At 41.2% G+C, this 14,352-nt stretch overlaps 1 protein-coding gene across 1 annotated transcript in view; it reads right to left on the bottom strand.

Moving 5' to 3' along the window:
* LOC309544673 (uncharacterized protein) overlaps positions 1–14,352 on the bottom strand; it is a 185,804-nt gene that overhangs the window by 77,582 nt on the left and 93,870 nt on the right. Inside the window, exon 7 of the mRNA XM_082243585.1 lies at positions 4,173–4,295. Within this exon, the coding sequence (XP_082099711.1) occupies positions 4,173–4,295 (123 nt within the window). The remainder of the gene's footprint in view (positions 1–4,172; positions 4,296–14,352) is intronic.

Here is a 14,352-nt window from a genome sequence, read left to right as displayed (position 1 = left end):
GGGGAAGTCTCTGTAGTCACATCCACGGTGGAAGGTCCGGTCAGGCGGGAGCGCTGTGATGAGGGAGGGCAGCCGATGTACTCATGTGGGAGGCGGGGGACGTGCCGATCCTCTTTGATGTTGATGCAGCGTGGGACCGCTGGTCGGATGGGTGCAACGTCACTTCAGGAGACACCAGGGGATCAAACGGCGACGCGTTGCGGAGCTCAGCTCCTTCTTCAGGCCGTGCGGGGGCCATGTTGGTTGTGGTATTTATGCCAGTAGTCCGGGGTAGGCAGTATGGTGGCTCGGGAGGGACAAAAATGGGGAAAAGCAAACCAGCAATGGGATAATATGTTGAACGAAGGGGGGAGGAAGCTAGAGGGCGGAGGAGGGGAGGTGTGGATGTGTGGGAAAGGGGGAGGGGGGGGGAAGGGGAAATGGATGTTATTGAATTAAAGGCAATAAAGGCAATGTAGGTGTGGCCATACAGAATGAAACTGTATGGAGAGGAGAATAATGTACATTGGCCCCTTCATGTACATTATTCTCCTCTCCATACAGTTTCATTCTGTATGGCCACACCTACATTGCCTTTATTGCCTTTAATTCAATAACATCCATTTCCCCTTCCCCCCCCCTCCCCCTTTCCCACACATCCACACCTCCCCTCCTCCGCCCTCTAGCCTCCTCCCCCCTTCGTTCAACATATTATCCCATTGCTGGTTTGCTTTTCCCCATTTTTGTCCCTCCCGAGCCACCATACTGCCTACCCCGGACTACTGGCATAAATACCACAACCAACATGGCCCCCGCACGGCCTGAAGAAGGAGCTGAGCTCCGCAACGCGTCGCCGTTTGATCCCCTGGTGTCTTCTGAAGTGACGTTGCACCCATCCGACCGGCGGTCCCACGCTGCATCAACATCAAAGAGGATCGGCACGTCCCCCGCCTCCCACATGAGGACATCGGCTGCCCTCCCTCATCACAGCGCTCCCGCCTGACCGGACCTTCCACCGTGGATGTGACTACAGAGACTTCCCCCCATTGATTTTAGATGCCTGCTTTTATCTACCTCTTGTGAGTAGCATTGTAATTTGTGTGTCATTAAAGTACTGCTGTGCTACACTCAGATCGGCGCTGGGCTCTCTCTCTCTCTCTCTTCTCAGTGTCATGAAAGACAAACCATTTACCACTAGCAGGGGAGTTTACAATTATCAGCTTTTATTTATTAACCACTTTAACACTAGCCACTGTGCTGCTACTGCGGCACAGTGGCTCGTTATCGTCTAGTGACGTAGACCTACGTCGCTAGACTCCTCCCCTGTAGGCGGCGCTCACGCCCTGCCGGAGGCGCGCTCCCGCTGTTTTCATTTACAGCGGGAGTCGGGCCAGGGGAGGAGCGGCGGCGATTGCCGCTGCTCTGCCCCGATCGTCGGGGAATCCAGTTTGGAGATCCACCCGCCTGTATAAACAGAGCGGGCGGATCTCCTCAGTGACAGGGAGTGACAGATCGGAGTGTTCAGCATAGCTGGACATCCGATCTGTCCCTGTCTCACACAGTCACCTCCCCCCCACACGTCAGTAAGCACCAGGCATACATTAACCCCTCCCTCTCCAATAAAATTAACCCCTTCCCTGCCAGTGTCATTTTTACAGTAACAGTGCATATTTATAGCACTGATTACTGCAGTAATGTCACTGGTACCCCCAAAAGTGTCAAAAATTTCAGTCAAGGGTCCGATCTGTCCGCCGCAATGTCGCAGTCCCGCAAAAAAAAACGCAGATCGCCGCCATTACTCGTTAAAAAAAAAAACACCAAAAATGACAGAAATCTTTCCCTTAGTTAGTAAACACAATAACTTTTGCGCAAACCAATCAAAATACGCTTATTGCGATTTTTTTTACCAAACATGGGTAGCAGAAAACAAATTGGCCAAAAATTTTAAAAAAATTGTTTTTTACATCTTTTTTGGGGGGAATTTCATATAAAAAAATGTTAAAAATATTGTTATTTTTTCAAAATAAACGCTCTTTTTTTGTTTATAGCGCAAAAAGTAAAAATCGCACAGGTGATCAAACACCACCAAAAGAAAGCTCGGTTTGTGGGAAAAAAAGGACGTAAATTTCGTTTGGGTACGGCGTCGCATGACCGCGCAATTGTCAGTTAAAGTCGCACAGCGCCGAATCGCAAAAAGTGGCCCAGACTAACTCTAACTCTGCTAGCACATCTAATACTTCTCCTTCCCCAGATTAACAATGCTGCTGTCCAAAGGTACCCCTGTACTCCTTCATCCAGAGTGGAGGCACTCTAATACAGCAGATGTGTCACTGACCAGATTATCAGATGAAAACAGGGGGAAAAAGCCTTAAAAACTGATGCAGCCATCACATTTAATGATTGGTAAGCTGCAATATATTACATTCTTTGTTTTGGGTTTAATAATGCTTTACCCTGTGCTCCAGCTGAGAATTTCCCCACCGTCCACACTCTGTGTCACATAGAAGTTCTTAAAGGTTTAATTGATTGATTAATATATTTGATTAATATAAAGGCTGAATTCCAATCCATGTGTGGGTAGGGAGGTTGTACGAGTCTAACAATCGATTTCTGTACAACCTTCCTGCCGGATTTTCCCTACTTGGCCAGTGCTGCATGTTATAGCCAACAACACTGATCAGTGTGTTCTCCATTGTGAGAATACAATATCTCAGCAAGAAGGATTCCCCCATCCACATCAAGTGTTTGAATGGGGGAAATTAATCAACCTGCTGGTTGAACGAAAAAAAACTGACCCATTTATTGTCAGCTTAAGTGATTTCCCAAATTTATAACAGCCTGAGTAGACAGTTATTGTCTCTGTATTAGTTCATACAATATATATTTCGTAGCTCCCGGTATGGATTATTAAATTAGCTTAAACCTTAGTATGTTTGTTAACTTTAGCTCATTATCTCAGCACTGCAAATGTTTTAACACTTTGAAGTAGTGTTCTTGAGATGAGTGAGGGAGGATCCCTTTCTTTTTCTTTGTTCAGTTACCAAGCTGTGTTTTATTCTTTTTGACGTCTGACAATGCATAGAAACTTGAGGCATATCATCACTCCCATTTCTATGACTAAACATGTGGGAAGGTGAAAAGCATCAGAGTGGTGTGGCATGGGAGGAGACTAACTGATGCCGGTCTTCATACTTCCACCGGGCTCATTGATCATATGCAGCTCCACAATTTTCACTGTAAGTTAGCAATATCGAGCAGGACAGGCTCTCTGGATACCTGCACCTCCTGGAGGAGATATAATACACAGCCTAAACAAAGTGTTTACTTTACTAGTCAATGCAGCAGCTGTCAAAATTGTAGAAACTTTGTGTAGCATCAGCTGTGTTCCAGCAGCAGTACACAGATTTCCTATTACCAGAACAAAACTGAGTCAGGCTGAGCATTGCTCATTTTTAGGAATGAACACAAGGCTTCCTCTGATTGACTGAGGTAGAAAGGCCACTCAAATAAAGCCTTGCATTTATCAATTAAAATACAAGACTTCCATTAAATGGCTAAGCAGTGCTTGCCCCAACTCGATTTGTTCAAGGACCAGGATGGGAACTTTCCGTACGACTGGTGGAACACCGCAATGTTTACTGTATACACGGTGCTTCAGTTTATATAGCACTGAGAGCCTCTGCATTGATTAGTAAAGGAAATAGTTTGTTTGGGCCAAGTTGACCTAAACAACTATTTCAAGCCATAGTATTCTCCAACTTAGGCCCAGAATTCAGGACCACTAGACATGATCATAATTCTAGTAGGTCTTAACTGAACATGGTAATGAAAATTAAACCCAACATCCAAGTTGACAATGTGTATCCAGGAGATTTATCTCATTGCCTAATACTTCCAATAAATATCAAATACTTCCCAAAAACACAGCAGGTCTGATACCTTTGGACTAAATAGCAGAAGTGGGGCTTACATACACAAACCTTCAATAATGGGTCCATTACGGTCTACACAAACACCAAACTCCAGACAGGTTTTATCAAATGTACACTGCATTTCTAATTTAATTCACTTTATATCAACTCAAAACTTTGGCTATATTTTTCATTCTGTAGGGAATCTGAATTTTGTCTCCAATTTTTTCTCATGGGTCTTAGGTTAACAAAAAATAAATAAAAACAGATTTAAAAACTTACCACATAAAAAAGGTTAAGGTTATCAACTTTTCCATAACAGAGGTCCAAAAGAGTCACTGGGCTTTTTGTTACTTGCCTTCCAGACATTATCCATGGTAGTGCAAGGTTCTCCACATTTGTTGCCTAACAGAACAAAAAAGGTCTTAATATTCTTTGTACAATCATGATTAAGGCCCTATTTAAAATCCTGTCCGTTAATAGTTATTTTTCCAGACATGTTAAGTAAGCTAACACAATTTAATGTACCTGATGAGTCTGTACATTAAAGGAATATTGAACAAAAATGTAGATATCAGTGTTATAATTCATTTTACTATGGAAAACTCAGATACCATCTTTTTTTTATTTTTTTACACACAATCCAGCTGGTGCGAGATACAATGTGACTAAATGGATGACCTAATGCAAATGTCGGAACCTGACCGGCCCCCCCCCCCATGTGCTCTTTTTATACTCTTAACTAACAGCTCAGAACACAAAGTGTTTTCTCATTTTGTAAAAGCAAGTTGGTATGTCTGTGTGTTTAATTACCTAAATTTCACCAAATAAAAAATCTTGTGTAAAAATGTAAAATCATTACAAACTACTTTTAAAATAAATGATTTATAATTTAAATGATTGTGAAGATATTTTATTATTTAAATTATTGTGGACACGGTGTGCCTTGTTTAATGGTAACTTCTACTTAAAGCCTAAGTTTAGTATTTTTTTATATTTTTAAATCAGCATAAGGGAAGTGTCTCTTGTGCTGTTGGCTGAAGTTTTAATTTAATTCTTAGTCCTCCAATTATTATTAATATTATACAGAATTTATATATCGCCACAGTTTGCGCAGCGCTTTACAATGTAAAGGGAGACAATACACAAACAGTACAATTAAAAACAAGAGGGTTACAAGGGCCCTGCTCCTGCGAGCTTACAATCGAAGAGGGAGGGGCTGGTGAAACAAAAGGTAGTGACTGTGAGGAATGTACTGATGAGAGAAGTAGAAGATTCAGCTGTTAGCTGAAGGCAGGATAGGCCTCCGTGAAGAGATGAGTTTTCAGGGATCGCCTAAAAGTGGACAGAGTAGGAGATAACAGGACAGATTGGGGTAGTGAATTCCGAAAGATGAGAGAGGCTCTGGATAAGTTCCAGAGATGAGCATGGGAGGAGGAGACAAGGGAGCTAGAGAGCAGAGGAGGAGCGGAGAGGACAGTTTGGGTGATATTTGGAGATAAGATTGGTGATGTAGCTCGGGGCAGAATTGTAAATGGCTTTGTATGTTATTGTTAGTGTTTTGAGTTTTATTCATTGGGCAATGGGAAGCCATTGGAGGGATTGAAGGAGAGGAGTGGCGGACACTGAACAGTTGGCAAGGTGGATGAGTCTGGCAGCGGTATTCATGAAAGACTGAAGAGGGGATAGCTTGTGAAGAGGTAGGCCAGTGAGGAGAGGGTTACAATAGTCAAGGAGAGAGAGAACAAGGGAGTGAATAAGTTGCTTAGTGGTGTCAGTGGTTAGAAAGGGGCATATTTTGGAGATGTTTTGGAGATGAAGTCTGCAAGATTTGGATAGCGATTTGATTTGGGGTTGAAAAGCCAGCTCAGAATCCAGGATTACACCTAGCACCCTGGAATGGGTGGGGTGGGGGGGAAACAGTATTATGGGTCACACTGAAGGAGTGCTATGATAGGTAGGAGGAGAGCCAGGAGAGAGCAGAGTCTTGAAGGCCAAGAGAGTGGAGTTTTTTGAGGAGGGGATGGTCAACGGTATCAAAGGCTGCAGAGAGGTAGAGTAGTATGAGTATGGAGTAGTGGTCATTGGTTTTAGCAGTTAGTAGGTGATTAGTTAGTTTCACTAGGGCAGTTTCACTACGGAAGTTTCAGTGGAGTGTAGTTAGCGACAGCCGGACTTGTATGGGGTCAAGAAGGTTGTTGTCAGTTAGGTAGGAGCTAAGACAGTTGTAGACTAATTGTTCTAAAAGTTTATAGGCCGTACTATAGCTTCCACTAATTAAACACTATCTAGGAATGGGGGAGGTGGACCTTTCATTCATACATCTTTTCTCCATTCAAAGAATGCCTTTCATTCATGGAAGCTATAGTACGGTTAACAAAAGATGGTATACTCCAGAGAAAGCCTTTAGTGTAAACTATGTTTTAAAATTCAGGAATAGAAAATACTAAATATTTTTTTAAACTTTTTAGTTATATACAGGTGGATCCATAGACATGGTTTACAAGATTACCTTTAATTGCATTACAATATAGGAGTACTTAAAAAAGCTTGGCATCTCAAGAAGAAATTACCACACACAAGTGCATATGTTAGATGAGTTATTTATCCCTCCTCCCTTCTTTCAATCTGTTTAGGCAGCCATACAACTTTCAATAAGAGAAGGACAGTCTGAAAGCAAAACAGCTTCTGCATTCTCTCTTTAGAAATCCCATAGTAAATCTTATGCCACAAGTGTACCCTGCATTAAATCTTAATTTGTCAAATAAAGATTGTATAGAAGAATTTCAAAAAGTCATAAAACATCAATTCAAAAACAGAAAAATTTAAAAATAAAAAACAAATAATTGGATTCAAAGATTTTAGAGTTTATCTTTACCTTAATATACTGTATATTTCTTAGCCACACCATGATTATGTAACACACAAGGACAGAAAAGCACAGGAATGCCACATGTAGCCCATGACGATCAGCTCTGCTATAACCCAGTTACAAATAGCTGGGTTATTGTTACAGTTTTACCTGCTTATGCACTCCAGGCCTTTTTCTGACACTTTGGTTTACATGTAAAAATCTGTATTTTTTGCTAGAAAATTAGTTAGAACCCCAAAACATTATATATTGTTTTAAAGCAGGGGCCCGAGTGAATAAAATGGTGGGTTTTGCAATTTTCTATGACACATGGAATTTGCGCAGCGGTTTTTCAAATGCAATTTAAAAAAACATTCACCCTATTATGAATTTTATTGCAAAAAACACAATACATAAGCCAAATTTTGGTAAAATATAAAAAACAATGTTACACTGAGTAAATAGATACCAAACATGTCACACTTTAAAATTGCGCATGCCCGTGCAATAGTGACAAATGAAGTAAACTTTACTATTCATAGGCGACACTTTAAAAGGCTTTACAGGTTACCACTCTAGATTTACACAGGAGGTCTGGTGCTAGAATTACTGCCCATGATCTGATATCAATGGTGATACCACACATGTGTGGAATGATTGCGGTTTGCGTGAGTGCGGGACTGACGCACGAGCTTGCCTTTGTGTGCAAGCATGGGAGGATGGAGGCACTTTAAACAATTTTTTTTTAATTATTTATTTTTTAAATTTTACACTTTTCGTTTTAATTTTAATTTTTTTTTTACTTTTATTGCCATCACAGGAAATCTAAACATCCCTGTGACAGCAATAGGCATGTGACAGGTACTCTTTATGGAGAGATATGGGGTCTTATAGACCCTCCGCTGCCCTTAAAAGCATTTTGATCACACCAAGATCGGTATGTTCAAATACTTCTTATTTTTACATCTGAGTAACCTGGAAATGATGTGATGTCATCGCTTCTGGGTTACTATATTATAGAGCCAAAAAAAGCTGATCCGGTCTTTGTTGGGCTCTACGATCAGCCGGTGGAAGCACTAGACGGGAAGGTCCCAGCAAAGCTGCGGAAGGTGGCGGTTTGGGGGGGGGGGTAATGTCTCCTCCCTCTCCTTGTAAAAGCATTCCAGGAATGCTTTTACAAAACAGACAACCACCAGCTTTTAAAAAGGGGAACCAGGATGATGCCAGGCATCATCCTGCTATAACCACTTGAAGTCTAGTGACGAACGGGTATATCGCTAGTCTTCAAGTGGTTAAAAAGCTCAAAGATCTAAGGCTTTTTCTATTTTCACAAAAGGCCTATTTCTCTTAAATATTGTTCACAAATCTGTCTAATTCTGTGTTGGTGAGCACTTCTCCTTTGCTGGGATAATCCACCCACCTCACAGGTGTGGCATATCAAGATGCTGATTAGACAGCATGAATATTGCACAGGTGTGCCTAAGGCTGGCCACAATAAAAGGCCTCTCTAAAATGTGCAGTTTTATCACACAGCATGATGCCACAGATGTCGCAAGTTTTGAAGGAGCGTGCAATTGGCATGCTGACTGCAAGAATGTCCACCAGAGCTGTTGCCCGTGAATTGAATGTTCATTTATTCTACCATAAGCTGTCTCCAAAGGCTTTTCAGAGAATTTGGCAGTACATCCAACCAGCATCACAACCGCAGACCACGTGTAACCACACCAGCCCAGGACCTCCACATCCAGCATCTTCACCTCCAAGATTAGACAAGCCACCCGGACAGCTGCTGCAACAATCAGTTTGCATGACCAAAGAGTTTCTGCACAAACTGTCAGAAACCATCTCAGGGAAGCTCATCTGCATGCTCATCGTTCTCATCGGGTCTCGACCTGACTGCAGTTCGTCGTCGTAACTGACTTAAGTGGGCAAATGCTCACATTCAATGGCATCTGGCACTTTGGAGAGGTGTTCTCTTCATGGATGAATCCTGGTTTTCACTGTACAGGGCAGATGGCAGACAGCGTGTATGGCGTCGTGTGGGTGAGCGGTTTTCTGATACCAACGTTGTGGATCGAGTGGCCTATGGTGGCAGTGGGGTTATGGTATAGCCAGGCATATGTTATGGATAACGAACACAGGTGCATTTTATTGGTGGTATTTTGAATGCACGAGATACTGTGACGAGATCCTGAGGCCCATTGTTGTGCCATTCATCCACGACCATCACCTCATGTTGCAGCATAATGCACAGCCCCATGTTGCAAGGATCTGCACACAATTCCTGGAAGCTGAAAACATTCCAGTTCTTGCATGGCCAGCATACTCACCTGGATCGGCATATACGACAGCGTGTTCCAGGTCCTGCCAATATCCAGCAACTTTGCACAGTCATTGGAAAATGGGGACGAACATTCCACAGGCCACAATCAACAACCTGATCAACTCTATGCGAAGAAGAGGCGTTGCACTGCGTGAGGCAAATGGTGGTCACACCAGATACTGACTGGTTTTCACACATTTTAGAGTGGCATTTATTGTGGCCAGCCTAAGGCACACCTGTGCAATAATCATGCTGTCTAATCAGCATCTTGATATGCCATGCCTGTGAGGTGGATGGATTATCTCGGCAAAGGAGAAGTGTTCACTAACACAGAATTAGACAGATTTGTGAACAATATTTGAGAGAAATAGGCCTTTTGTGTAGATAGAAAAAGTCTTAGATCTTTGAGTTCAGCTCATGAAAAATGGGGGCAAAAACGAAAGTGTTGCGTTTATAATTTTGTTCAGTGTATGTACTTGGGTGGAAATGACTAGTTTTAAAAAAACATCAAATACCCATGTTTTTGCTTTTAAGATGTTCTGGCACTGTGAGATGAAGCATAAACATTTTAAAGAAATGAAAAATGTTTCTCTATAGTTACTTAATACACTTTTGGCTGCTGAGTTACTGTATGCATTTGTTATTTCACAGTTCAAAAAAGGTGGATGGGAGATTTGGAACTCTGGCTTATCTCCAATGTTTCCTTATAACAGTAAAGTTCCCTGGTATAGCAATGGGCCAGCAGTACACTGTCCAGGAAAATTAGCTCTACTTCCAAATATTCACCTTCTAAGCTAAACACTGGGGGGAAAATATCCCACAAGACCTTTTAACTTTTAGCCTTTCAGTACATAGAAGGTAATAAAACAAAGTTTACTAGTCAGTATCAAAAGTACCCGCCTGGCATTATTCAGTAATGAACAAGGTGTACTTTCACTCTTTTAGATGAGCAGATATTGTTAAGCCTTTCGCTGCCAGGCCCTGTGCTCCACTTTTAAACTCAGCTGGCCAGACCATTTTTGCAATTTTCCCTTAGCTTTTTTATTTTTCACTTTTAGGTTTCAGAGTTTGTAAAAGACCCCCCCCCCCAAACCATATATTTTCTGAAAGCACATGACCAGTAGAATAAAAAAAAAGGTGCTACTAATTTTCAAGGTTCCACGATATTTGCGCAAATGTTATCGAAACAATATTTTTGCTAAAAATCCACTAAAATCAATATTCGCAGATAAAAACACAGCACATTTTACAAAATTCCTACTAAATATAAAAGTTAACCTGTTTTGAGTTAATAAAAAACGTACTAATATTTGTAACTTTTAAATGGCGCCTTTTTGCGAAATGGTGAGAATCGAACAAACGCAAAAGTGTAAACATCTAAATTTCTCAAAAAAATCTGAAGGTTTTCATTTTTCCCTTACAGTTTCAAGAATTTGTAAAAGACACCCCAAACCACATATTTTCTGAAAGCACATGACATGTAGAATAAAAGGAAGATGCTACTGATTTTTAAGGCCCCACACAATTTGCGCAAATTTTTATCAAAACAATATATTTGCAAAAAATACACTAAAACCATTATTAGCAAATAAAAACACAGCTAATTTTACAAAATTACAGCTAATTTCCTACAAAATGTAAAAGCTTAACCTGTATGGAGATAGTACCTAACAAATATTTGGAATTTTTACATTGCGCCTTTTTGCTATATGATGAAAATCGAACCTACGCAAAAATGTAAATATCCAAATTTCTCAAAAAATCTGAAAGTTATCAGTTTTCTCTTACAGCTTTCAGAATTTGTCAAAGACCCCACAAACAATATATTTTCTGAAAGCATATGAGCTCTAGAATTTTAAAAATGGTGGTACTGATTTTTTTAGGCCCAGTAGTATTTGCCCAAATGATTATCAAACAATATTGTCGCTAAAAATACACTAAAACAATTATTAGCAGATAAAAACACAGCTAATTTTACAAAATTCCTGCTAAATTCCTACTAAACATAAAGGCTTAACCTGTATGGGGTTAATAAATAACAAATATTTGTAATTTTTACATTGTGCCCTTTTGCAAAATGGTGAAAATTTTACGTACCCAAAAATTTCTCTAAAAATCTACAGGTTTTTATTTTTCACTTACATCTTCCAGAGTTTGTAAAAGACCCCCCAAACCATATATTTTCTGAAAGCATATGAGCTCTAGAGTAAAAAGTAGGTGCTACTGATTTTTTAGACCCCGCGGTATTTGTGCAAATGTTTGTTAAATCACTATTTTCACAAAAAAACCCCCACTAAAATCCTTATTTGCACACATAAACACAATATAACTATATAAATTACGTATTTCCTGTTAAATTCCTACTAAGGCCTCGTCCAGTGGGGTGTGCTTAAGTGTACCCCAATGGAGGGCCTTGTTTATCTGCATGGTGGTACACAGGTATTCTGTGCATCCCTGTACAGGCAGTCCTTTTCGCGTAAATTGGGAAGGACCAGCTTCAAGGACAGATCTGACATCCATGCGGGTGTAGGTGCATGGACCCAAAAGCAGACAGTGTAAGTTCAGGGACATACACCCACATGGATGCCAAGTTGAGAGCAGTGGCTGTGTTCTTGCAGCTGCTACATCTTAACTGACATTAATGAGACTGCCTGCACAGGAAAGCATGGAACACTGTGAATTCCTGTGCAGCTGCTGTGTCCCAATTGACATCAATGGGACCGCCTGCATGGAGATGCACTGAACACCTGTGCATCCCTCTGCAGCTAAACACGGCCCTGTAGTAGTATGTGTCGCATGAACAAGGCCTTTGGCTTTGTTTAGACTTACAGTTGGGGGGCAGCAGAAATGCACGATTGAGCTGCGTTTCAGCCACCCACCAACCACACCCCTCAAGCTGCAATAGGCAGCGGATGGGGGTGTTTACATGCTGGGGCTGCAGTGTTTTGCGCCGGTGGTAAAGTTGACCTGACTTATAGCGATGCCGCCTACCAAACACTACACATTCAAATTAACGGGGAAGCACTGTAAAAGCACTGCAACTGCGTGCAATGCATGCAGTTGCAGCACATTTTTCGGCATAACTGGGGTTAAAACAGTTGGTGAGGAGACATTGCATCGCTTCCTCACCACCTGTCAGTAGTCTCTGGAACATAGCCTCAGGCTTCAGAGGCAAGGCCAATTTAGACGCATGTCTAAATCTACCCTTAGGGTTCTTTCACACGGGCTGTCTGATCAGGTCAGTTTTTCAGGCGGACTTGAACAGACCCTACAGTCTCTCCTATGGAGCGGTGGATGTCAGTGGTGACATGTCCGCTGACACTCGCTGCTATCCAATCCGGCCCACAAAAAACAGACGGATGGTGGTCCTATTTTCCAAACGTGTGGCGGATTGAATATGATCGGATGAAAATGGACAGGCAGTCCGTTTTCACCCGATCTCCACATAGAGGAGAGCGGCACTGTGTCCGCCTCTGCTCTGCACAGTGGAGCGGAGACGGACCTGCAATCCACGGGGATTAGCAGACCGATCCCCCGCTGAGCAAGCAGATTCTGTCCTATGAAGGTGCCTGTGTGAAAGGTGCCTTACTATGATTTTTATTTTATTTCTAACAGATACAATTATATTATTTATTTTTTATTAATGGGGGGGGATGGTTTGGAGAGCCATCAGGGGTCTAAACACACCTCAAATGTCTCTGCAGGTGTTGGTCCACTGTGTTTTATCAAGTCCAAAGTCAGTGCAGCCCTCTAGCAGGAAATTCTAGAGCACTTCAAGTTTCCTTCTGCTGTCCAGCTTTATGGAGATGCCGATTTCATTTTCCAGCAGGACTTGGCACCTGCCCACACTGCCAAATGTATCGATACCTGGTTTAATGATCATGGTACCATTGTGCTTGATTGGTCAGCAAACACGCCTGACCTAAACCCCATATTGAATCTCAGATATTGTCAAGCGGAAGATGAGAGACACCAGACCCAACAATGCAGATGAGCTGAAGGCCACTATCAAAAGCAACCTGGGCTTCCATAACACCTCAGCAGTGCCACAGGCTAAGCACCTCCATGCCACGCCACGCCACATTGATGCAGTAGTTAATGCAAAAGGAGCCCCAACAAAGTACTGAGTGCATACTATACTGTACATGGACATACTTTTCAGAATGCCAACATTTCTGTATTAAAAAAACTTTTTTTTTTTATTGGTCTTCTGTATTATTTTCTGAAATACTGAATTTTGGGTTTTTACTAGCTGTAATCTATAATCATCAAAATAAAAGAAAGAAATGCTTGAAATATATCACTCTGCGTGTAATGCATCTATATAAAATATACGAGTTTCACTTTTTGAATAGAATTACTGTACTTTAATAAATTAGCTTTTTGATGATATTCTAATTTTATGAGATGGACCTGTATATGTATTTTTCAAAGATCAAAACAATAGCAATGACACAATGATCAAATACATTTGAACATATATAGTATATTCATATGTTCCTTGATGAATGTCCAATATCGGATTGCACATTGACTGTGTGATGTTATCTTTTGAAACCTTTAAAAGGTATTAAATTCGTTGTTGAGATATTTGTAATATTGTCAGCACATGTCAAGCTGATGCAGTAAGGTAACTCCCAAGTTTACATACCAGTCAATAAATTTAAACAGCTAAAGCACATACGTTTGCTTCCTATAAAAATGTGTGTAAAGAAAAACATGGAAATGCAAACCAATGAAAGCAGAACTCCAGGCAAAAGCATAATATCATCAGGATTTATTTATATGCAACCTACTGTATATCCTACCTTACGGTTGTAGCATCATGTGTGCACAGTTCCACACATCTCTCCTTTGAAATTAAGGAAATTATATTTATTCATTGGGTAACTAAAGGAAAAAATGTCAGCTACATGCTATATAATTGCAGCCTTGTTTTTTTTTTTAATTTTGCTATACATGTTTTGTGTGAGGTTGCCTTGACTGGCTCAGAGTCCCTCTCCCGGTTTGTATATTGTTTCTCTGGCTTTACCTTAACCTATAGGATCCGTTCACATCGGAGAAATCTGAAGCTTCCCCAGAAGCGTTTTAATGCATGACACTAGGATTTCCTTTTTTTTTTTTTTCAATAGGGCCCATTTACTCTTCAGCACAGTGTCACTTGGAAAAGTACTGTACATTAACTTTTTTTGGGGCAGAGTTGCACATGTTGGCCCCAATGGATTTCCACAGGAGAGAATAAAAAACCCAGAAATGCGCACAACACACCAATGCTTGCTAGTAACAAG

Source organism: Pelophylax lessonae, assembly GCF_965119305.1.
Source record: "Pelophylax lessonae genome assembly, chromosome: 1".
In the NCBI taxonomy this organism is placed as follows: Eukaryota; Metazoa; Chordata; class Amphibia; order Anura; family Ranidae; genus Pelophylax; species Pelophylax lessonae.
This window is presented reverse-complemented; position numbering and strand designations above follow the sequence as displayed.